Source organism: Melozone crissalis, unplaced genomic scaffold (genome assembly GCF_028551555.1).
Source record: "Melozone crissalis strain CALT ecotype California unplaced genomic scaffold, PUWL_Pcris_2 ptg000018l_1, whole genome shotgun sequence".
Classification (NCBI taxonomy): Eukaryota; Metazoa; Chordata; class Aves; order Passeriformes; family Passerellidae; genus Melozone; species Melozone crissalis.
Window position 1 is genome coordinate 35,095,924 of NW_026535796.1, and position 25,562 is coordinate 35,121,485.

General features: G+C 52.5%; 1 protein-coding gene across 1 annotated transcript; it reads right to left on the reverse strand.

Moving 5' to 3' along the window:
- Nucleotides 1-4,062: 4,062 nt before the first annotated feature.
- ISM2 (isthmin 2) lies at nt 4,063-24,261 on the reverse strand. Its single transcript, XM_054275917.1, has 6 exons — nt 24,107-24,261; nt 10,147-10,407; nt 9,255-9,630; nt 8,336-8,476; nt 7,774-7,851; nt 4,063-7,316 (listed from the first exon to the last, which is right to left on the reverse strand). The coding sequence occupies exons 1-6, from the start codon at nt 24,245-24,247 to the stop codon at nt 6,799-6,801; spliced, it is 1,515 nt and encodes a 504-aa protein (XP_054131892.1). The 5' UTR covers nt 24,248-24,261; the 3' UTR covers nt 4,063-6,798.
- Nucleotides 24,262-25,562: the final 1,301 nt, after the last annotated feature.

Below are 25,562 nucleotides of genomic sequence, written 5' to 3' on the forward strand. Positions count from 1 at the left end.
TTTCAGAAATAAATTCCTGACTCCATTTAGAGTCTACAGTGTGCAGCACTTTTTGCTCATCATACTTCAGCTATTACTTTAACGGGTGAGGAAGAAAAAAAATGCTTGTTCTCACCTGTTAATGCATTAGTTCGTGGAGCTGTCTTCAAAAGCCATAAACTTGTTTATAGGAGGGGTGAAAATCTGACTGATCAGAAGTGTCAACCTGCTTAACCTTAAGGGTGAGAGAAGTGCTTGGTTTTCTTTTCGAGGCATGAGCTTCTCTTGTATATTTTGTTTTTTCCTAGTGTTTTCTGCAGAGTTCCTCTAGTAAGCTAGAAGAGTGTGATGTTATTGGGTGAAATTTACTGGTTTGGGGATTTTTCTTGCTTTTTATTTTTATTTTTTAAAATTTGAATTGTATGTGGTAACTGTTCCCTTCAAGAGAGGAGACAAGAAAAAAACGTAAGTGGTTGTTTTAAAAAAGACCCTGAATATATTTGTTGGAGTCTCCTTTTAAACTATAAAGAGCATTCTGCCTGTTCTCACTACTCCAAAGTGCTGAAGTATGAAAAAAATCATGATAAAGTGTGTACAGACAGACATCAAGAATGCAGCATGAACAAACTTCTGTAGTGTGTACTCATCCCTGAGCTGACCTGTGAGAACAAAGTTGTACAAAGAGGCAGCTGTAGATATGGCAGAGCTTCCCTGTGCCATGCAGGATTGTCTGCCCTAAAGCATGGCTGGCTGGGAGAATGGATGCAGGTGTTTTGCCAGGATTTTTGTGCACAGATGAACCCTGTACACACCTGCTGGGCTGCGGGGGGCAGGTAACGACATGGAGCACACTGATCCCACTGTACAGCCTCTATGCTTGGTTTTCTGCTTGGGAAATCCTGGACAGCAGCGTGGGAAACAGCAGGGCTAGCAAGTGAGTTCACAGCCAAAAATTTGGTAAAAGGAGAGAAAAATTATTTAAAAACTGAAAAAAATGAGCTGGTTCTAGGTCAGCTTGAGGCAAAAGTGCCAGCTGAGTTGCGATGTCTGTGCTGTGCTTTGGCAGCTGTGCTGTGGTAGCAGTGCTTGCCTGCTGCAGGCTCTGCTGCCACAGCTGGGCCAGGGCAGCAGAAGGCAGGCCCTGCTAATCACCTGCTGCTGGAAGGTTAGGAAGTGGGACAGGAAGGCAACTGAAGTGGAATTTTAATTGCCTTCCTTTCATCACAAGCATGGTTTACTTCAGGCATCCTGCTGCTACTCTAATAGGGCACGCTTTGGCCTCGGCCAGCAACCCACATGCATGGGGCTCATGGACTCAGGGCTTTTCTCAGAGGCCATTTGAGGGCTCTTCCAGCAAAACTGACTGCCCTGGGTTATGCTGGTGCTTCCCCAGCTGGCTCTCTGCCCTGCAGGCTGGAAATCAGCATCCCCAGGGCAGCAGAACAGGCTGTGTAATGTAGCCAGGCCTTGGCTGCTGTTCACACGTGAATCTCTTGGACTGGCCCAGCAGCGAAGGAAGGCTTGTGCTAAGGCTGTGCCAGCTCTAACAGGGCACAGCAACGGCAATTAAGGCCTTACACCACTTCAGACATTAACTTGGTGAAGGAGATCTGAGCCTTAAATCATGCTAGAGGTTACTGCACTACATCTGGCTACTGCCAGCAGACACACACTCCTGCAGCTACAGCTGACCTCCAGTACAGCTGCACGATGCTAATGAGAAACCCTAGACCTCTGCTTTGCTTGGAATTGCTGGAAAACAGTCACAGTTTAGTAGTCCTTCAGCTATTTGGGGAAGGGAGAGTTGTATAAGATTAGGGAGAAAAGCAAGGTTCAGTATACTCTGGCCCAAAGGCTCTTTAAGAATCTGACAGGGAAAAGTCCTGTAAATTAAAGAAGTCAAAGGTTAAAAAACAGAAATCAGAAGTGAATTTTTCACAGTGATGGAAGTCAGAGGTGGATCCTCACTGACTATACTGTTATGAGGCAGATGGAGATGAGTAAGAAGCAACCATCAAACAAACCAAAAGGGGTCTTTGAACCTTTTTAAGACTGTAGACAATGCTCTATATAAAAGTTTTATTAGTATATAAGGGAAGGCCTAATAAACCTGCAATGAATCCAGTACATTTCAGTATAGAAGATAATATACTCGGTAACTTAAAAGTAGAAAAATAATTACATTACCACTGGTGCTGTAAAAGACAAGTTTAGGAGACAAGTCTAGAATAAAAAATTATCTTGACTAAGTGGAAAAGTGAGGTCAGCAGGACTACAGCTGAAAACCTGCAGTGTGCTGGGGTTTGGGGCTTTTTTCTGGTCTTCTGCTCCAGAGGTGTGCCACCAGCACAGAAGACCAATGTAGCTACACAGTGAGGTGTGTCCCTTCACAGGCCAGAACAGGAGTGTCTGAAAGGTTTATTTCTTCTCTGGAACTACAGTTTTAACTCAAGATCCACAGACCACAACCACACTTTGCTCTTTCCTAGGTAATACCATGCATTGCAGTTCAGACCTGCTGCACAGGCTTTGGCTAGACTCTCCTGGCATTATCATTCTCTTTTCTCCTTCCAGAGGAATCCTTTTGGGCCCAGCTGGGCTTTTGTGTGCTTCCTAAGAAGCGAATTCCTGGAGTTGGAGCCCTGAGAAAAAATCAGGTAATGGGATCTCTGTTGCTGTAAACATGTTCCTACAAAATCTCATGTTTATCCCTGAGAGATGGGCTTTCCTCACCCTCCCTGTGCCCCAGCAAAATCTGGGCATGGCTCCTTCTGTGTGCAGACAAACACCACTGCATGCTGGGTGCCAGGGGACTGGTCCAGCTCAGCTCCAGTCCAGGCTGGCAGACTGAGACAACTCAACAGCAACCAGTCAGGAAGTTTTGTGCTCAAAGCAGCAGGCAAAACTGCAGTTTAAGACTGCCGCAGACTCACTGTATGATTTCAGGTGACATCTCCAGGCCTTCAGCACCTGCAAAATTAGGGCAGGAATTCTCCTGCTTCCATCCTCTGTGGCTGTGGGATTTCTGTATCCCAGGAGTTTCACAGCAGGGTCCATCATCCAACACAGCAAGGACCTTGTTGCAGAGAATAAAAGCACATTAGGCATGTTATGTACACAGCAGTAACTGCTGCATGCTCCTCCAGGAAAAGAGTGACTTTCTCTGAGCAGGGTGGAGCTCAGCCTGCCACTCCTGGCTTGGGCTCCATGCAACAATGGTTTTGATGCTGCAGAAGGCCAGCAGGAAGCCCCTAGCATCCTTCACTGAGAGGAGGCACCTGCTCCCCCAGGCAGGGGCCAGCAATGGTGCCAGGCAGCTGTGAAGCAGAGTCCCATGCTAGAGTAGCAGATTAACCCTTGACAGATGTGCAGCCAGCACAAAGCAAAAGGAGCAAGAGAGGACAGGAAACAGCTGGAAACAGCAAGAGCTTGGAAGTGTTTATGATTTACTCACTAAATTAACAGCAACAAAAAGTTGTTATCCCTAGAAAGCTTTGCAAACCCCCCTGCTATAATTAGCTGCTGGCTCTGGAGGTGGTTTGCCAAATCAGTTTTTTAGCTGGGATGGTGCTGGGTTTTCCCCCCCTGCTGTGGTGTGCTGGACCATCAGCCAGTACCCAGCTCTGGCCAGGCTGACCATGGAATAAAACCCAAGGTCAGGGCTGGGGCACAGGCAATGCATTTGCTTCTCAGCACTGACCCTGAGGGTCTTCTTGTAGGAGGCTCCCTCCCCTGAAAGCAGAACTTCACATATCCCATGGGCTCCAGATAAGTCTTTCTTACCTGTGACTTTTGCAGCCAGACAAGTTCAAATGCAAACGTTAAGGGAAGGAAGCAAAGCCACCAGGGCCCCAGCTGGGGCTGGGAACCCAAGACAGACAGTGTTAACCATAGCATCATCATCCCTCTCAACCAAAACAAATAGCAACACATGCTTCAGTCACAACTGAATGACATCAGCATGACATATACATATATAAAGTGCTTTATTGCAGCATCAGATTAAAGAATTCTTCTCTGTGAAATTTTGTAGGAATAAAAGACATTTTATATATATATTATATATATAAAAACCCAATAAACTTAAGGAGTGAAAGCTTAGAGTTTCATCACTTAAATAGCAGTGGGCTGGACAGAATCTTTGATGGGATATAAAAATAAACACTTGCTTAACGTCTACTCTTCTCACGGTGTTCTGCAGAGCCTCATGGCGAGTAAGGTGCTTGTATGAGGAACAACAGTGCTTGTTTCTCATGCTCCAGTTCATGCCTGTATTGTCCAAAACACAGAGGCAGCAAAGCAGAACAGCTACTTGGCTCTCGACTAGCTTTTGTGGGGACGTCAGGGAAGGGGAGAGTATCAATGCAAGAAATTTTTTTACTTGCCCTTGGAGAGGAACTCCAGTTCTTACAGAAATTCCAAGTTTTTTTTCTGGGGGTTAGACTGGTTGACATAGCCAGAGTAAAGAGGAGGGTAAAGATCGTGGGTAACACTCTCACTGTAAGAGCACTTCCATAGAGAGCAGCTAGTCTAACAAACAAATTGGCTGAGCTTTTGCAAGCCTTCTTCAAGAAAGATTGATTGTAAAAGTCCTGCTTCCATGCTTGGGTCCAATACTGAACATGAGGCACGTTCAACAGGAGGTTCTTTAAAGAAGTCTGCACTGATGGTAAATAAACAAACTCCACTGGGAGTTTGGTGAAGTTAATGATGCCATATGGCATGCAAATAGAAATATGCTCTGCTGAATGACTGCAGCTCACAAGCTCATCCTTCCATGGCTTCAGACGCTCATGGCTTCCTTTGCTTCCATGTGTCTTGCTGAGGCTCCCTGGCTCCCAGAACCAAGCGACCAGATCACCGTCACCCCTTTTGACCACCTCTGCATGACCTACCTCTTTGCCAGAAACTAGTGAGTGAATGACTGTCTTGGCCAGGGAACATGCAGTGATCATGGAAATGTTCCAAGGTCTCCATCCATGCTTATCTGGTTCTCTTCCTTCTCACCATTCACAGAACACTGGGCATCTCAGACTGCATGTCTGTTGGGAAATGGATGATGTCTGCCTGTATTTTGATAGAACCCATATCCAGACTCTAGGGATACGAGGGTGTAATAACAGTTGAGTAAGAATAATTCAGCGATAACTTCATTAATACTTTTGTTTTACCAGCTATGAAGTCTTAGGTATGGATGACCAAGGATGCAATATTCTATCAGTGACCAAGGCAAATGGATCAACATACACACAACAGATACAAAGACACTCCCAGAAAGACTCCCCAAAGAGCTTTCAGACCAAGAATATTCACTGAGGCTGGAGAAAGCTCCTGTAAAAAGGACAGACAGTACAGGATGGTCAACTAAGGACCTCGGCAACCATTTTTTTCATTCAACAGTGCCCTGCAGAAGTACATGGAGTAGCTAGCAGCCTTGCATGAAACCTCTAGAGTAGAAATGACTCTATTCTTCTTTATGTGTGCTTGACTTTTATTTCCCCTGATGTATAAAATTTCTTAAATAAAAGCTATAAATTTTCTGCCAGTTCAGCAACTGAATGTCCAGGGACAAAGGTGCTCAGCCTAGTTTCTCTGCAGAAAAGCTTCCAAAATATGCTGGGAGACACTGCCATGGACCTGTGAAAAGCTGAATAAAACCCAGGCAAAATCAAAGTGTCAACAGAGAGCATCACGATCCCTGATCTGTGGACACCAGCTATTGACATTATTAGCACGTGTATCTTCCTCCTCTGGAGCCACATTTGTGAGCCTGGCCTGGAAGCGAGCCCGAGGGGTCCATGGCTCGGTTTGTCTGGGCTGCCTCCAGGTGGGAACTTGGGCAGACACAGACTGGAGCAGCTGGGGCCATGGGCAGACTCAGCATGGAGCAGGGCTAGCTTGGCTCAGTGCTTTTTGCTCCTCACCAGCAATGGCATGAGCAGTGGCTGTGAGTGGGAAACACAGGACTTTCTTTTGGGCTGTGTCACAGGTGCTCCTGAGACCCTCTGGGGACTGCCAAGGGGCCAAGGTCTGGGAGAGGGCTAGTGCTGTGACTTGCCCAGATGCTAACACCCTGTTCCTCCAAGAACCACAGCAGAGGGGCTGAAATGCACACAAGGTGGTGTCCCCATGCTCACCTCCTCTGAGGTTCACCTATGTGTAGCTTTGGCAGCCAAAACCCTGGTGCCTAGGCAATCTTGCCAAGCAAGCCCAGGCAGCCATTGCCCCTCCAGCCCACTCCCCCAGACCCATAGATCCATAATCCTTTCCCTGCTCCTTCCCAACCATGCATGCACATACCCAAGGATGGGGGGCCTGGCTCTGTATGCCTGGCTGGAACAGCCCTGCACTCTCTAGAAGACTTATCCCCAGTTTCAGACATAAACCAGGGCAGGTGTACAGACCAGAGCAGGCAGCCATGCCTGCAGCAGCTCCTCAGGTGTGGTCTGAAGCCAGCAGAAGCTGAGCCCTCTTCACCCTGTGCTCAGCTTTCAGGCTGCGTTGGAAGGTCATAGAGAACAAAAGCAGCCAGGAGCAGCCCCTTGCTCCCTTTATACCTCCCAGCCCCTGCTGCTTTCCACATGCCAGGCCAGGAGCCCTGGGATGCAGGACTGCCCTGGGTGGCACGGCAGGGCCCGCACCACAAGAACCTCCAGCACCTTCAGAAATCGGAGGAGACTCCTCTGAGGGGATGAGACAGGCGGCGCATCCTCCCCGTTTTGCCTGGCACCGCTGAGGAGCCCACCGGCAGGGCAGGGCTGGCCAGGCTGCGCAGGGACACAGCCAGTGGCGGTGGTGGCCCCTTTGAGAGTGGCTGTGCTAGTACTCCTTGGCCTCCTGCAGCTGGGACAGGTACTCCTCCTCGGCGGGGTTGTCAGCACAGCGCTGGCCATTGTTGGGGGGCCGGACGGCGTGATAGCGGCTCCAGTCCCCCTTGCAGAGGATCCAGGGCAGCATGTCCACCTTGTAGTGCAGCTCCGGAGAGAACTCGGTGCTGATGAGGTTGGGGACGCCGGCGCCCTTGCCGCGGGTGATGAGGCGGGTGTGCTCGTCGTAGCAGCAGTGCTGGGCAGCCAGCGTGGTGCTGTCCAGGGAGAGCATGGAGCGCAGGCAGAAGCGCGCCGTGGGCTTGTAGATGTCCAGGCGCTCCTTGGGCCCGCTGGCGTCCCGCCATCGGAAGCTCTTGCCCCGCTGCTCGTCGCGCAGGTTGACGGCGCTGTAGACGGCCTCCAGCGGGTAGGAGCAGGGGCAGCTGGGCAGGTCCGTCAGCACCTTGCTCAGGTACTTGGTGAGGAAGTCGCTCTTGCAGTTCAGCCACTTCTCGCAGCTGTCCACCTCTGGGGAGGGTACCAAAAGGGTGAGGGCACGCATGCTCTGCACCCCACTTTACCTGGCAGCCATTTGCCTGAAGCCATGCCAGCACCACCGGCAGAGCCTGCAGCCACCAGGCAGGAGCAGCCGGGCTCCTGGGACGAGCTGGAGCCAGCTCCACCCCCAAGGCAGTGACAGAGGGAAAGGGTTTTGTGCTGGCAACATTCCCCTGCGGGAGAGGGCACGTGGCAGGCTGGCTTCAGCCACTGAACCCTAAAGCTGTACTGTAGCAGGGCTGCGGGAGCAACTGGGTTTCCCAGCATGACCACTGAAGCCTCCACATGGCAGTGGTTTGGTGACTTAGGTCTGGACACCAGACACAGGACCCCTTGGCTGAACCCTGAACCCTCCCCACCAGCCAGCTACGACCCTCCCAAGGTCTGTCACTGAAGCCCCCAGAGCAAGGCAGAGGCAGAGGCTGACCTGAGTTGAACAGCTCTGTGGTGTTATCGCTTTTGAAAGGCGTCTCCTCTGTGGGGAAGACCATCTCTCCTTCTGCTCCTTGAGACAAAAAAAAAACAAAACAAAGAACCTGGATCAACACAGGAAGAAAGGTGGTTTTTCCCTCTGTATGTGCACCAGACACCTCCCATTTCCCAGCCCCTCTCCTGCCACTTCTTTGGTAACATGGCCCTGTGATTGGAAGGAAGGGCCAGCAGCAAGACTGGCCCAACAGAGGCTGTCATGTAAATCCCAGTGGATACAGCTGGCTCTCAACACGCCTCTCAGGAGAGGTTTTCAAGCTCCCAGTATGAGAGAGGTGCAAGAAGTCACACACCAAACTTAATGCCAGCCCACACAACTGCCCATGGAGCCATGAAACCCAATCATAGCTTCTTTGGGGAAACAAAGCCCCCTGGTCATTAGCCCTGACCACATTAAACATAACTAATTCTTGAAGCATGAGCAATGCCCAGCCTCCAGCAGTGGGCCAGCCCACATCAAAGTCAGACAGTAGCCAAGGACTGTTCTGGCAGGGGCTCACCAGGGCAGTGTGTCAGATCGCAGGTCCTCGACTCTGTCGCTGTGCAGGCATAGCCACAGGAGCGGGTCCTCTTCTGGTTGCCACTGCCACAGGTGATGCTGCAAGGGGACCATGGGCTCCACTCCTCCTCATCTTCATAGTCTGTGCACAGCAGGCAAGAGGCAGAGAGTGACAGATCTCAGCAAAGCTTTAGCAGCAGGGGAGACAGCAGCCACCTGGGACCTCCCTCAGCTCTGCCTCCATCCCTGAACAGGGACAGTGCTGCCTGGGGCACACAGAGGTGCCCAGCCATGCAGTGCCAAGGGCCAAACCCATCCTCACTGCCAACCCCAGGCAAGCAGTCCTGAGCAAAGGCTCTCATTCTCACAGCTTTGCTCCCAGACATACCAACACAAACAGGTATTGCTGCCCACCTCCACATGGCCTAGCACACTGGCCATGATGCTGAACACCAGTATTAGCAAAGGCTGGCTGGTTTTGGGGTCATGGCCAGCAAGCTGCAGGCAGGAGCTGCTGTGGTGTCCCAGCCCATCTGCCCACTCGAATCTGCCATCTCTGCAGCTCCTCTCCTGGGGGGAACCCAGGTGTGTGGGAAAGGCTGCTGGCACTGATGTCACTACAGGGACAATGAGTCAATGGCAGCAGCACTTGTCATTAAACATTTATATTGTATGTCTGATCTGAGCATGCCTTCGCTATAGCCCATGCTCCAGTGTGACTACATGCAAGGACAATTCCCGCTGGGACACTGGCACGTCTGACTGCTGGCAGCCCCGGCCGAGTGTGCTGGCCTTTATCCTTGGCATGCCTGCTTATTTTGTAAGTAGGAGCAGAGCACCAGTGATGCCTGGTGCAGGGGCAGGACAGTGCAGACCTGCATTGCTGGTCTGCAGGGCAGCTGCACGTGCCAAGAACTCACCGTAATTGTATTTTTCCTTAAAGATCCAGTTTTTCTGCCCGGGCCATGGCTGGTCCCAGTTACCACCTACTCCACTAAGCATGGACTCCTCCTCCTCATAATCTGTTGTGTAGTCTTCCTCTTCATCATCATCCTCTTCTTCTTCTTCCCTGTCCCCTACATCCAGGTTGTCATCCTCTTCCTCCTCTTCCTCCTCCTCTTCATCTTCCTCCTCCTCCTCCCCCTCAGCAGGGTCAGTGTATTCCCAGAAGAGGGGCCAGAATAGGTCCTTGTGAGACAGCCACTCAGAGGATGTCAGAGACCAGTCATTGCTTGTCTCCTTCAACAAGTCCATCTCCATCTCAGCCTGAGGATCATCCACCACTTCAATGGTCACCTGGAGGGCAGATATGAGGCGAGGCAGTGAGCTGGGGCAGATATGAGGGGAGGCAGTGAGCTGGGGCACAGCCCTTGGACAGACCCACCAGACCATGCCCAAGAGGCCACAGACACTCAGGGCTGCAGGACTGTATGAGGAGCACAAATGGTATCTCCTCATCCAAAGGACTGAGCAGGGACAGAGTGGGAAGCACAGGGTGGCTGCTGGTCACCCACAGGGGCCAACACCACCCTCAGAAATTGAGAGGTCCCCCATGTAAGGATGGTTTACTCCTGCTCTATGAAGAGGGGGTGGGGAGGCCAGGGGAAAGGCTCTGAGCAAATTCCTCAGTCGAGGAGTTTCTCCATGCCAGCTATCTGCAGCTGGTAGTCACCAAGAAAACAGATTACAGTGGCCACACAGATCCTGCTCATGAGATCTTTTCTCTTAAGGAATGAAATGAGGCTGGAGAGCACCACTTTCACCACAGCACTCACCCACATCCCCCCGTGGCCCTCCCAGACCCACTCCCACCTGGATGTTGGGGTTCTGGGCACTCAGGTCCACGTTGGCCAGCCCCGGCAAGTTCTGCAGGTCCAGCATGAAGGGCAGGCTCTCCTCCTGGCCAGCAGCACTGGGCTGGGGCAGCACAGGGCTCCTGGCAGCCTGCTGAGGCAGCCCTCGGCGCCTGTGCCGGCGCGGGCCGGCCTGCCCGCTGCGCCGCAGCCCCCGCGGCCTGCCCGGCGGGGACAGCTCCTCGTGCCCTGCGGAGCGCAGGCCGGATGACGCTGACACCTGCACGGGGAAGAGTCACAGGGAACAGCTCCTGACGGTGCTGGTGCAGGCAGGGAGCAAAGATGGGTCTGGTCTCCTGCCTCCATCCCATCTTACTGCAGCATCAGCAGAGCGATTAACATGTTAATCAATAAAGTTAACGCCAAGTGCCCTGTGCTGTGCCAGGGCTCAGTTCTGCTGCACCTGAACATAGGGGTCTATTCAGACTGGTACTTCCCAACCTCATGACCACCCTCCCTGCACCCCTCTGCTCTCCCATTGCCCATCTTGTCTGGCTTTCCACTTCTCACTCTCCCTTTTTAGCTATTTCTCAATCCCTGGAAATGGGTTAACAGCAAGGGCTGCTTCTGGTCACAGAGCTACCACAGATCATGTTTAATACTTTTATATATTTATATTAAAAGTTTACAACCAGGGCTTTATGACAAAGGGGAACACCTCACCCAAATACATTGTTCTGTGGTACTGGTATTAGGGCAGATGACTTCAAGCAGCACAGGTTTAATTGAAATTTCTGATGGTGCCCAAAGGCAACCACAAAGGTGGAAAGAAACTGCTGGCAGATATAACCCAGCTACCTTTAGCTCTTTGGGAAAGGGAAGATTGCCAGCCAAACAAGTCAACAAAACTCACTTGTGAGTGCTGCCAGTGGCTCTCAGCGCTGCTGCCACTCCAGGGGCACATGGCCCATGCATGGCAGGAGGAGCAGGGCTGGCAGACAGGGAGCCCTGGCAGAGGCAGCACCAGCCAAGCACTGCGCTTGCCCCAGTCCCGCGTTCCCGTCCCGCACTGGCACCACAGAGCAGCGGGACTCCAGGGGCCAGCAGGCTCCAGGGTGCCCACGAAACCCGAGACGGGAACAACTGGCAAAGCCCCCCCGAGGCACGGGCGTCCTCGGGAAGGTCTGCAGGGCCCCGCAGCTCAAGGCTGGGAGCAGAAGTGCCCGCACTCCCAGCGTCTCCGTCAGCGTCTGCCTTTTTCTGGCTGCCCAGCTGAAACCCCTCTTTGTTCCCAAGCTCTCACCCTTCGCACCAGCCCGGCCGAGAGCCGTGGGATTAACGAAGAGCACGGAGTGCCCCCTCCCCGCAGCCGGGCGGGGGGGACGCAGAGAGGCATTTCTACCTGCAATTAGAGCCAGATGGTTCGGGGAAGGACTCCCCTCCCTTTCATCCTGATCACTGGAGCACTTCAAAGGCAGCTGGAGCCTGGCCAGACTCTCATGAGCGCACACAGCCCGTCCCCAGCCCTGTCCCTGTACATCAAAGCCCACGATCCCTCCGTCCCCGGGGGAGGGAAAAGAGCAGCAGGGACGCTGCTGGTCCCTTGGCTGCTGCCCAGGGCAGGCTGAAGGCAGGGAAGGGCCGGTGACAGACTCCACCAGATGGGCCCTGAGCAGAGAGGGCTGCAGAGAGGACAGAACCTGGGCTGCCCAGAGAGAGTCCTCCCTAGCCTGGACAACTCCTGTGGCACTGCTGGTAGCAAACCTGAGCAGAAAGATCCCCCTGCACACACCTTCCCCTCCCAACTCCCCCTCTGTCCCCATCCAAACCACAGTGCTTTCGGGAAGAATGCATGGGGATGATGCCTGGCTCTGTCTCAGCCTAGTTCCCAGTGCCTTAGCCCCTTGCTAGGTCTCCTGTCATGTCCCAGGAGTCCTTGACAAGAAGCAAGGAGCTCAGGTGGAACAAAAACAGCAAAGGGGGCTGAGCAGGCAAACACAGCCATGTCCCAGTGCTGCACGACACTGCCTGCTGTGCTGGGTCTGCTGCCAGCTGCACAAGCCCAACACAACCCCTGCACAAGAGACTGGCAGCAGCCAGGAAAGGCTGGCGTTCCTACCCAATTTGCAAAGAGCTTATTGGGCTGGGTGAGCTCATGTCACACACAACCCAAATTTAATACACATGGAAAGTGAGGTCTCCTCAACAACAAGATCTGAGCTCACCCAAGGACACCAGAGAAAGCAAGCCAGGAACAGACTCAAAGTCTCCAAATTTACACTTAGTGCCTAATTCAGATTTTACGCCCAAACAAGCTCAAGAAATTCAGAGTACTGTTCCCACAGGGAAAATGTAAAACTGCTCCAGGAGAACTGGCTGCAAAAATGTTGCAGGGCAAACAGAACTCCCTCAGCTCCCAGATACTCTGGAGGCATAAGAATGACAGGGGTGGCCACCTGGAATGGCCAAGAGCCCTTCAGCAATGGTCACTACAATGTACCACCCAACACCTCCCTCCTCTTGGCATCTGCATCACTCTAAAGGCTTGCTGGGTTAAAATCTCTCCCTGCATCAGATGTCCCTCCTATCTAAGGTCAGTGCCCTGCCCCAGACAGTCAATCAACGGATTTAACAAGCTCTTAGAAGGCCCAGTGCTCCCTCCAGGTCAGAGCATCCATGGCATCAGATGTGTCTTCTCCAAGTCATCAAGGGTCCCCTGACAGCCACACGAGCACCACCTGAGGTTTGCACCCCTCTCCATGATGCCCATCCTCTCCTCTGCACTGTCCAAGCAGCAGCTGGATAAAGCCACCAAGGACGGAGCTCAGCCACTGCAGTGGGCTAAGGGAAGAGAAGACTTTGCCTGTCCAGAGGGAACACTCTATTCCCCTGCTTTCTGCAGAGCACAGGAGAAAGCCTGCAAACCGTTGGAGAGCTCGTCAGCAGCAGCAGCTCCCTTCTTCCATGGAAGCAGAGTGCAGCGCTGGGGAGCCATCAGGGTCTTCCAGCCGAGTTCCAGCCTTCTCCTGCAACCAGCCAGCACCAAGCAAAGGAAAAAGCCGGACAAGGAATTGCCACAGCTGTTCCTGTTTACACTTGGCATATCCTACCTGGCTGGGAATAAGGGCAGGAACCTGAGCGAAACTCTGGGGCAGCACTCAGGAAAGAGCATGGAATTTCCCTTTGTGAGGATCATGTTTTGACTGCAGGCTGTGAGCAGGATCATACCTGCCTACCTACCAGCCCAGGAGCCCTTCCCACATAGTCCAGGCTGTCCCACGTGTAGGATTGCCCACTGAAACACCTTGAGGCACAAGCTTAGAAGTTTGGAAGGGGAAATAACTCATTAGCAATTCACCCCAGTATCATGCCTACTTTGTACATAACATGGGCAACAAGGTGTGTGGAAAAGGTGTGGGAAAAGGCCACACATCACTGCTCTAGAGACCAAAAGCTGACATTTTTCCATTGCTAGACCATACACCTCTATAAGAATTGCTGAAAAATCTGGAGATGATGAAAAGAACAGCCACAAAAACATTTCAAGGGATGGAAAGTCTTGTACAAGTCTTGTACAAGTCTTTTCCAGTGAAAGACTTGTACAATTCAATTTGTTTCTCATGCTGAAAAAAGAAAGCAATGACTCAGTTTTCCAGTTCTTTAAGGCAGTAATCCATCAGGCACCAGAGACTATAATCCAGAACAGAAACACATAATAGGAAGCAATGTGCCCAAGTCAAAGCCAAAAAAATTTAACTGAGGAATAAGGATCATGCTTTTTATGCCATAGGTAATTAACCACAGGAACAATTAAAAAGAAAAGTGACAATTTTTCTTGTGGAGACTGCCAAACCCACATGACTGGGCTCAACACATGAGCACTGCAACTCCACCAGGGAAGAAATTCAAGGCTCTAGTAATTTCTTCTGCTCTTAAAATTTGTAATTTTGCTAGAAATGTCCGTAAGGCTTTGAACTAAATCTGGAATAAGGAAGCAAATGACCAATGTTCATGTGCTGCAGCTCTTACTATTAGAGACATGACATTTCCATTTAAAACCTGAAAACATCATCAGACTAGCTCCTGTGCTGTGCTGTACTTTGACAAGCAGTGACACCACCACCCTGCCACTTACACAGCCACAGGTACTTGTCCCTTCAGCACGTTCCTCAGCCTCCCTGCAGGAGCTGCAAGCTGCCAGAGCACCCAACAGCAGTGCTCTTTGTAACCTCACAGACTGCTGGGCAGAGTTGCCCCTCATCATGGGCTTACACCAATCCAAGCACATTTGAGAGAACTCCCTGGCAGTGAAGCACTGCGAGAGCATCAGCAGCCAGTGGAGCAGCAAGTCACCAGCACAGGACAAGCTCGGAGGATGCAGCTTCTACCCACACCTATCCCAAGCCAATTATCGAGCACATAAACTCATTCAACTTGAACCAAGGGAACCTGTGCCCACAGCAGCCAGATCAGAGGCAACATTCAGGCTATGCTTTGGGCTTGTTAACACTGCAGTGAAGAAAATGACGTATTTGCTAAAGGCCGGTATCACACTGAGCTATAATTATAAGGAATGGGGGCTTTTGTTGCTTAATCATTACTGCTTGTGTTAGGTTTCCTTTGAACAGTTTTACCATGCTGCATTGAAACAAGAAACCACCAGAAGAACTATTGATCTTTTCCTGAATAGACCTTCCTTCTCTTTCCCCAAAGCTTTCCAACATTATTTTAAAATCTGTCTGTTGCAAACTTGCTCGCTTATGAATTAGTCAACTACAATTTTTTTTAACCATAAAAATTTTCTTTTTATATTTACTTAAATGAGCTGCAAGGATCTGGAGAAAGTATTTAAAAAAATTATCTTTGGACTGAAACTGGGTAGGAACAACTCCAGCGTAGGATTTTACTATAAAGCCACACTATAAAGCTATGGAAGTAGAGAAGGCTGGTTGGTTGCATTAGAAGGAAGCCCAGCATGTCTGGGGTTAGCTCTGGGGCTGCAGTTTGCACAAAGGCCCATGACAGTTTTTGCTGGTGGGATGGGGAGAAAGGGAGGTTTTTCTAATGCTAACAGGTAACACTGCTGTCTCCTTAAAATAAAGCAAGGTTGAACAGCAGAGTGATCACCAGGAACAGAAGCAGTGTGCCACGATGCCTCCCTCCCACAGAACGTGCTTTCTCCTCTATGAGGCACTGCCCAAATAAAGGGCTTTTTTAGCCCAGCCAGCTGAAACCCCCATGGCCTCCTGAGGGCTGTAGTTTGATCCTCCTGGCTCATAAGCCATCCACCAGCACATAACCTGTCTCCTGGCAGGCTTTCAGCCAGATGGAAAATCCATGGGACACGCATTAGGCAAGTGACCTCTGCCACCCATCAGCTCATCACCCACTTAAGGGATTTCCCAGAGCCCTGGCAGAGCAGAGCATCTTCTGGAGGTGTCAAGAGCTGGGTGGGTACCTACCAGATAACAGGGAAGGCAAACATGCCGCTCAGTTCCTGTTACTGTCTGTAAGACCTTCTGAGCCACAGTCCCAGCCATCAGATCCAACACGTTTAGACTTACAGGCAGGTGGCTTAGCAGGAGCTGTCACTCAGGATTTTGACATGTGAGCTCTGGAAGATCTGCCAGAGGTAATTTAAAGAAGATCTCCAGTTGCCTCCCTCTTCTTGTGCTCTGGGTTACACTCCTGCCCACAAAGGAGCTGTGGCACAGGTGAAGAGCAGAATCCAGACTTCCCAAATGCTGTACTGTCCCCTCCACCTCAGGACCAGCTTACATGGGTGCTGGGATGGGTGTTATTGGTGTTTGTTTTTGTTGGTTTGCTCTTTTCTTTTAATAAAGACTCCCTTTAGCTTTTAGGAGAGTTCCACAAGTGCTCAAGGAACAGACAAGGCACTTGGTTATCATGCTTACGTGGGCAGATCCTGTTTATGACAGACCAGCAGGAGCCAGCAGCAAACTGTGGGCTGTGCAGATAATTATTACGCCCTCATGATTATAATTTTCATTCAGTTATCAAAATACTTCAGATCATATGGTATCACTTTCTTTTCTAACTAGCTTCATTCCAACTGTCTTGGGCAGGGAGCTGCAGGAGGCAGCATCAAAGGCTTCCTCATGTTTCACATTTATTTTCATGTCTCACAGTTGCAACAACTGTAATCTCAGAACTCTTTCCAAGGTCGGTGACTCAGTTGCCCCTGAGGCAGAGCCAGCCCTGGAGCAGAAGACAGCACAGCACGGAGAAGCAGCAGCACGCAGCACCACGAGGAGCAAGGACACAGCATAGCTGGCTTTGTGCAAGACCAAAAATGAGCAGGTTGTCCAGGCTACTGAGACCACTCCTCACGATGGAACCCACCGGCACAGCCCAGCTCCTCTCACCAGTCGGCTCTCCTGTGGGTGTGCTCATGAGTAACCTGCCCAGGGCATCCTCACTGCCCTGTCACTTGTGACACAAGGAGGAAAAGCAGCAGCCTTGTGGCCTTTCACCTCAGCCAAGCTGCTGACCTCCTCACGCAGATCATGGTTGTTTCACTGGCAGATGTTTCTCTACCATAAACATCTTCTCCCTGTTCAACACTGAGACAAATTTCTTTGTCTGCAAGGCTCCCATTTTGCACACAAAGAAAATGACACACTCCTCAGGTGTGGCCAGGCCAGGCATACATGTGGGTCTGCCATGCTGTACTCAGAGAGGCTCTCGAGAAGGTTCAGCACAGCTCAGCTCCTTCTCCCCTCCTGCCCCCAAGGGGAACTGGTCTCCTTTCCACACAGATGAACCACACAGGCCTTGGAGTGGAGGAGCTGGAGCATATCCTTGGCAGTGCTGATACATCCCAGCACAGCAGATGGGGCTGCCCTTGCACCAGAGACCCTGCCCAAGCACACAGGTCCCAGGGGCCAGTTCTTGATGGGTGATGTCTGCCTTGCCTGCTGCAAGGACAGAGCTGGTGGCAAGGCACCCATTACCTGAAGATCCTGAGACTTTGGCTCAGTCATGGGTACAGGAGCAAGGCCCCCACAGAGATTGCATGGAGAGGTCCCCAGAGAGATGAACAGATCCACATCCTCTGGTGCTCTCTGGCAAATGCTCCTGCTAGGGCATGTGGTTTCTGCTAACACAGTTCAGCAGCAATACACATAAACTCCCAGTGCATCAGAGGGAGTCTAGAACAAGCTGCTAACTTGTTCCAGCTCTAAACCCCATGTGCTTCAGTAACCATTAACTTGTTCCAGCTAAAGATCTGCATTCGCTAGTCTGCACACCGTAACTCTCCCACTGCTCCAGCTGCTGCTTCCTTGCCTGCCACAGCCCAGGCAGAACTGCAAGAGGAAGAAAATCCCAAATAGTGCAAAGCAGGTGGAGAAACTGACAGGACCCGATCAACACCAGCCTCCCCCTGCCGGCTAGAAGAGGTGGGGAGGGAATCACAGGCAGGAGGGAGTGCAGGGGGCTCCTGCTCCCCTTGTCCCACAAAGGGTGCACAAGCTGCCCCTCCATACAAGCAGTGGGGCAAGGAATGCAGCCAACCAAACAAATGCAAATCCACCAGGGATCCCTTCAACAGCAGACAAAATGGGCACCTGGGCTCACAAAATGAGCCAGACTTGGAGTATCTCTATGCCCTGCACAGGAAGGGATCCAGGCAGGGACGCTGCATCTCGTCCTCCTGAAGGGGCAAAGCTGGGCTGACTCTGAGCCAGCAGTCCCTGCCCCAGGTGTTGGCTGCAGCTCCCCAGCCTGGGGTCCAGCTCAACTCCCCCCCCAGGCAGCTTTGATTTTAAGGAGCCAGCGGCCTTAGCATGTAATAAAACCACATTGTCTCCAAGAGGAAGACAGCTCCCAAAGTGTTGGGAACTGCATACATGAAGATTTCTGTACAACGCCTTGTTTCAGTGGAGGAGCTCATGGTATGGCACAGTGCAGCTGGAATTCCCTGCAATTTTGGCTGCTGTGGGAATGGCTGCAGATGAAGGGGAGGGCAGGGAGGACAGCAGGAGGAAGTGCCAAAGTGTTAAGGAAGAGAGGACATCCCAGCGGAGGCAAAGAGAGGTTGATTTTCCACATGGGGCACTCCCACAGCACCTCCAGGCCACCCAGCAAACACTGCCTCCTCAGCCAGCAGCTCCTGGGGCTCAGGGGCTGCCTTGCTCACCCTAGGCCAGGGCTGCCACACTGAGGTGGAAGGGGCTCACCTGAAGGCCATGCCATGTGCCAGCCTCCTGCTAAGCCCTAACAAGTGGTAGTGGCTCTCTCGGTTTGGGACATGTTCCCACACATGCCTTGCAGCCCGAGTCCTGAGTGCTAGATAACAGCCTGAAAGACCAGGCCAACCACCGGCTCCTAATCCAAGATAAACCCACACATCACCACCTCTTCCCTGCATCATGGATGTTTCCTGGCCATCTGCAGCCAGGTCTCTACCCTGTGCCTGTCTTGTGGTGCCAGGGCACAGCAGAAGGCAGCAATTGACTGCATTTTGTTCCTTTGAAGTTCTAATCTTGCCCTAGGGACTAAACCAACCTGAACCCCAAGAGGCTTTGGTGCCCTTCATGCCAAGGCCCACCTAGGACTCGGAGCCAGGCAGGTCACCATAGTTTTGGTGTCCTCATGTCCTAAGCCCTGAGATGAAAGCACATCTCAAACAGCTTCTCAGACAAGCCCCCAGAGTCCCTACACAGAAGGAACATGGAGACACTGAATTGCTTGGAAGCAACACCATGCAGCCACATAAAAGCATCAGGCTGCCCAATGAAGGTTCCTTGAAAAAACATTCTACCAAAACAAACAAACAAACAAACAAACAAAAAACAGTCCTTACACTGCACTTTTGCAAGCTACTGTCTGAAACAAATCTGATCTAACACTGAAATATGCTGCAATCTCTTCCTTGCTCCAGTACATTATACAAAACCTGAGCCTCTGGCTGATAACATTTGCTTTGAAGGAGCTGGACAGCACAGGTACACCTTGTTGGCCTGTCTGCAGCTCAGACTGTCCTCAGGCTCCCCTAAGGGAAGTATCAGGCTTCTTGTTTTGAGGATTATTCTGAGAGGAAGAGTACTTACTGCTATTGTGGACCAGTTTTCACTCCCTGCCCCTGAAACACTGACAAGAGCAAGGCAGGAATTACTCTCTAGCACGCTCCCTCTATCACCCCACCGGGAGGATCATGGCTGGAGGCACGATGAGTTCCCCAGTTTGACTGTCTTTGAGGAAAGGGTCTGCACGAGCCGGACAATTTTGGGAACCCAGAGGGAGTGTAGGGCAATACCCTGTGGGGCGATTTATGCCTAATCTCTTCCCCTTACATGTGCCTTTTACAGGAACCCCTTTGATTGGAACAATGGGAACTCAGCAGACCTATTTGTGCAGTGAAAATGGAAGAAGCCCCCTTGTTGGGCAGCTTCCCTACACCCGGCTCTCCTTTGTTTCTGCTGCTGTCTCAGCCCCAGGGCGGGAGGGTTTTCAACTGTGTTGACTAAGATAATTTGGCACTTCTCAAAAGGGAATTTGCTACAAAGGGCGAAGTACCTCCCTGCGCACAAAGAGCCCCTTTCAGAGCGGAAGGATGCTTCAGTGAACGTTTTGTACCCACAAATCCGACCTCCGCCAAGGACAAAGCCAGGGACAAGAACGCTTAATTGCCGAAGAAATGAAAAGGTAAAAAGCACATCCTCGGGCAAAATGACTCTGCTACTGACACAGCCCGCAGCGGCGGCGGGATCTGGCTGTGCAGGCAGCCGGCACCGAGGCAGCTGCTCGCTCCCGAGCTGCCCGGCAGGAGCTGCACACACGGGGGACAGGGCTGGGGACCCGCGGCACGGCGGGACGGCTCCGGGGACACCGCGATGCTCCTCTCGGCCAGAGCGGGGCGGGAGGCTCGGGGCAGCCCCGCAGACCTCTGTGCTGTGCAGCCCAGCACCCCCGTGCTCTCCCCAAACCAACGTGTCCGGGCTACATTGGGGCTCCCCAATGACAGGGCCAGCCCCACCTACAGCCTCCTGACAAACTCCGCTCAAGCCCAGCTGAGATTCCTTTCCCTTTAACACTTTTAAAATCTAGGGCAGCCACACCACATCACCTTGGAGCTCCTTCACCCTCTGTCTGCTGGTATCTCTGGCCAGGCGTCACATCACTGCTATACAATTAATTCTTAAATGATTTTTAATCAGGTGTAGACCTTTAGTTTTACAAGTAGCTTCCTATTGCTTTTCTCACTGCCTGGTTTAACCAGTAAATAATATGTAGTGTTGTTTCTTGTTTCCTTATTTCTCAGGGGCCAGGAGCCAGTCATATCAGGTGCTGCACAAACCCACTGATTTGCAGCCAACTCAGCCTTTATGCTACACTTGATATTTCTTTTGTTGCCTTCCTTTATCTCTTATCGCAGATGCCAGATTTGCTTTGCTTACAGCCTCAGACCAGGGGAAATCCAGCAGCAAGTTCCAGCCTGGATCTGCCCCCTGTCCCAGGCCCGCAGTAACATTTGGGGAGTTTGCTGATGTTGCTCTTGGGCTGCTCTCTCAAGAGTGGCTCCCTCCTGCAAAAGAGCACCCACCAAGCCCACCAGAGCTGGACTGGGTGCCCTGGACCCTCCATAAAACACTGCTGGCTTGCTCTGCCTCACCCCGTCAGCCCTGAGATGCTCCAACACACCATTCCTGCCATCACAGTTATTCCTATGCACAACTACTGAAACTCTTGTGTCAGTTCACACAGATTTAATCACTCTGAACATTTACCTTTGTAGCATGACAGTACTGCGGCTGTTTTCTGTTTACCAGAAGAGCACCGTAACTGATTTGTATCAGCTGGAAAGAATCCAAAGTTCTATTAACAATGTTCAGGGCCAATATTTTGAAATCCAGTCAGTTTATAAAAACATATTTTTCATTTATAGCTCTTGACTTCATAAATAAATGAACCATTAAGTGATGTGATGAGCTGTACCTTGTCTCCACAAGGGACACAAGCTTTTCCAAGTATTGTTACCCAAATATGAATAGCCACTTAACTCAGTGCTCCATCCTGCCACATTTCTGCTCACATCAAAGTATGACACATCCAACCTGCAAAAGTGCTTCTTAAATCCCTGCTGTACACCTGTCTGCTGTTTCTGAACCCGCCTGCCTTCCCAAACATCACCAACAAACCTCCAAAGGAGCAGGTACCTTCTCTTGCTAGAGTCAAGTCACAGTTTGGAAAGAAAACTGCCTTTCAACTTTTCCATCCTGCCTTTTCAACTTCTAGCCAAATAGGCTGAAGAAGGAGCAAAATATTCTCACTACATCTGTTGTTTATGCTGAGGACAGTATAATTTGGGCAAAACTTTGCTGGCCTGTGTCATTGCTAAGACAGTGTAAACACAAGTACTTGCTCCTTTGGTAATGGCTGGAAATACTGGATCCTGACTGAGGTACAGGATTTCGGACACATTCATAAGGCTAAGACCCAAAAATAAAGCATGTGTTCCCTACATCCTTCCTACAATAATAAGAACACTTTCTATCTCAAAAAATTTACTGCAAAACTTATTTGTTTGATTTTTCTAACCTATTTTAGTATTGAAGTGCAGCTCTAAGGCTCAGCACAGATTACAAAAAATCCCATTCAGTTCTAAACCAAGGAAATATGTTATTTGATTTAAACAAAGTCATTAAATTTTAAAAAGTCCAAGTTATGTAATTGCTTAATGGTTTTGATTGTCTATCTGCTCTGCTCTGTCATTTCTATTTTTCTCCTCACAGCCCCCTTCATTCTACCCACATCTGTAGGGCATTACCCGTAGTGTAACCAATACTCCAGCTGTGGCTGCCCTGCTGCCATAGAGACAGGACGGATCAGTGCTGCAACAGGAACCATCTGTATGTGTGACCCAAAATCACTCTGGAGTTTTTTTTTAACCACCATGCTGCTGTGCTTGTGCTCTCTGCTTTAGTTCAAACAGCTGGGCATGACTACTCTCAGTTGTCTCCTGCATGCACCAGAAACAGAGGATTTCATCCCAAAACGCAGCCAGCAGACACATGCCAACACCTACTGCTTCCTCCCTGCCATGGGAGCTGTGCCCCAGTACCCTGAGGGATGCAGGGTGCACCCACAAACTGCCAGAGGAATCCATTCTTCAACTTCCTCCTTGCTGCTAACCTCCACCCTCCAAGCCTCGCCTGCACCCTTCTCGCATGTTTGTCTTTCTGCAAGAAGCAAAGGTCCCGGGGACAGAGGCGGCGCTGTGAAAGTGCCGTGTGTGATCCTTGGCTGGCCGCACAACGCTCCCCATTCACAGCCATTCACAAACCGCGCCTCACAGCAGCTCACACGCTCTCCCGTGGATTTCACATGTCAGATAAAAAGGAGCCTGAGACTTCACTGCAGTCCCGTGGTGAGGGTATGCACAACTTTCTAGCAGACAGCTTGTCCCTATCCTTGGTCCCTGCCACAGGGCTGCAACACCTTCCTGGATTTCAAGGGTAAATCCCTACTCCTGCAGCTGGAGTCTGAGGTCACTCTGCCTGACATTTGTCTGGCAATTGAACCAGCATGTACATCAATAGTTGAAGTTTCGGTAGCAAAGTACAGCACCAACACAACATTACCAGCAGTACAGCACATCATCCCCAGCAGTTCTCTTTCATCGGCTCAGTCCACACTCTACTCAAAACCATCACCAGGCTTGTCTGGCGGAACTTGGCTGGATGCAGCCTGTGCCCTCTCTTGCCCCTTGACCAAGCATTCGGTGGCAGATTCCCTCCTCACACTTGTGCCCTGGAGTTCCTGCTGGAATGGAGTTTAGTGCATCCAACAGGAGCTGCCAGCATGACTCCTCCAGAGATCAGACCCTGTTTTGGCATTAATCTGCAATACGGTGTATCCCCATCACTTTGCACCTCCTCTCCCAGTCTGACTGACACTGGAGATCAAATCTGCTGCTTTCTGTATTGCTGCGTATCGCCAGCGAGGACTGAGCTCCTTGAACTGTCCTGCTCAAAATCCTCCTATCACCACTTTTTTCAATCATTCATTTCACCTACTTTTAGCAGCAGCATTCTTTCAAAGAGTACTTTTTAAACACAGCTCTACTCCTGAATGACTTTTCCTCCAGAGAACAACTCCAGGATGGAAAACAACTTCTTTTAACCATCCAATAGTCTTCCCCGCTACCCGCCCTCCCCGGTTGTTTCTTTTCCATTCCTGTCATCCCCATCAGGTCCCACCAGTTGGTTCCCAGTCTGACCAGTCCCTCATCGCCTGCCACGATCCGCTCCTCCGAGGAGCGAGAGGCGCATCCCGGGACATCCCCTCCTCCCGGCCCAGGGGCTCCAAGGCCGCCTGTCCCGGGGGACACTGCCAGGGCCAGGTTGCCGGGACGAGAAGGGAGCATGGCCGCTCCGGAACCTGCCCAGGAGCGTTTCGGAGGGGAAGGGAGAGGAGATGGTGGCTGAAATCTATCGTGTTTCTGGTAGAAGAGATTTGGCATTCCTGGCAGGGCACCAGCTGCTAATTTGACTGCAGCGGACCCCTCTCCCCCACCTGGGATGTTTGCCGCCGGAGGCAACCAATCTTCCCGGGCACTGTGTCACGGCACTCGGCCCCGAACTCAGGAAGCCTAAAGCATCCCCCTTCCTTCAGCCTCTGTGCAAGTGCAAAGACCTGAGGCTTCCCGAGAATCCCGCAGGCCAGGAATGGGCTCCATCCCTCAGCGAGTGAGGAAACAGCCATCGATAAGGGGAATGGGGGGGCCCTGCTTCTCCCGGCTGCTGCTTCTCTGCCCGGAGCTCTGGGCGGCCGAGCCGCGGGACACGTGTTGGATGCTGCTCCCGTCCGACATGCACAGCTGCCTCCGAGGGAGGGAGCCCCAGGTGCCCGGCTCCCCCCTCAGCTCTCCCGGGCACGGGAGGGGTGCAGAGGCTGAGGAAGAGCTCGCCTCGGCACCCTCCCACCTCTCCGTATTTCCCCAAAGATCGCCCTACCTCCGCCAGCTTGGAGCTCCTCTCCTTCGGGGTATTGCCGCGCGGTTTCCCCCTCACGGGCAGCCCTCTCACCGCAGCCAGGAAAGTTGTCAGGAAGACGAATCCGAGGATGAGCAGGACTTTCCCTCTAATCAGAGGCATCTCTCCCTTCCTCTCTCCCCACCTCGCACGTCCAGGGCAGGCGGTCTGGCAGCACGCCCGCCCTTAATGCTCCAAATCCTGTCCTCCGAGAGGAGCAGTAAAAACGTAGAATATATGTATCTTATATAAGCCACCGGAGCCGGGAACTGCGGTGTCCCGCAGGCAGGGGCCGGGCAGGGTCCGCCGGCCCGGGCCACTCCGCTCCCTCTGATCGCTCTTGCAGTTTGCCGAGCACCTTCCGCTGTCGCGGCTCCCGCGGGTCGCCTGCCAGTACTGATGCTGAAGGGTAACTCTGAAAAGCTTCACAAATGTGTGCGGGGAGGGAGGGAGGGAGGGAGAGAGCTTCGGCTCCCCACCCCACTTCCTAATCCTTTCGGCAATCCGATTTCTTTTCCTCCTCTTCTCCTCCCCTCTCCGAGTCACTCCCCGGTGCTGCCGCCGCTCTGCAGGCAGCGCCGGGCACCGGCGGGCGGACGGGAGGCCGCTCGGCGGGGAGAGGCTCCCGCTCGCATGAAGCGCGGACCGGCCCCTCCCGGGCGCCCGCCGGCGCTGCCTGCCCCGGGCACGGCCCCGCCGCGCCCCTGCCCCGCTCGGAGGCTGCCGGCACTGCCAGACCTCCCCCCTCTCCCTGCGGGCGCTGCCCCCTCCGGGGCGCCACCGCCCGCCCCGCTCCTCCCCTCCCGGCAGCTGCATGGCCGGGCCCGCGGCCGCCGCCCCTCGCCCGGCGGTGCCCGCGGCACGCTGTCCCCGCGGCGGGCCCGGCCGGCCCGGGGCTCTTTGTTCCGCGCCTCGGCGGCGCCGGCCTCGCGCGAGCCCCGCGGCACCGGGCGCTTCCCGCGGGGCAGCCCCGCCAACGCTGCGCCCTCCCGGCGGGGCGGGGCGGCCGCGGGCCCGGCGGCTCCGGCCCGGCCGCACGAGGCGGGGAGGATGGAGCGCCCGGCACCGAGGGGCGGGAGCGGGACGCGGCCGGGCAGGGGGCTCACAGCCTTCCCCCGCGCCCCCGGGGGAACGGGCTTGCAAAAGCCGCCCCTTTTCCCCCTTCTCCGAGCGCCAGGGCTGGGGCCACTCTGCGGGAAGGGGGGACGGGGCCCCCGCTCCGGAGCCGGCCCGTGACGGGCAGAAACGGGGCTCTGTGCTCCCCGGTGAAAGCCTCGGCTGTTCCCGAATTGCGGGAGAAAGTTTCTACCACTCCAAAGAAGTCTTTCTTTCATGATCTGCTGTCTTCTGCCCCGGCAGCATCTTATCCAGCCCTCAAAACCTGTTGGAAACATGGAGTGGCTGTTTATTTGGGGTGTAAAGAGTATCTTTTCCAGCA

Excerpts from the sequence above, each read along its gene's own strand:
- ISM2 (XM_054275917.1), bottom strand. The coding sequence starts at position 24,247 with ATGCCTCTGATTAGAGGGAAAGTCCTGCTCATCCTCGGATTCGTCTTC. Across the intron at positions 9,631-10,146 it reads CCCAGAACCCCAACATCCAG|GTGACCATTGAAGTGGTGGA; the intron begins GTGGGAGTGGGT and ends TCTGCCCTCCAG. Across the intron at positions 7,317-7,773 it reads CACAGAGCTGTTCAACTCAG|AGGTGGACAGCTGCGAGAAG; the intron begins GTCAGCCTCTGC and ends TACCCTCCCCAG.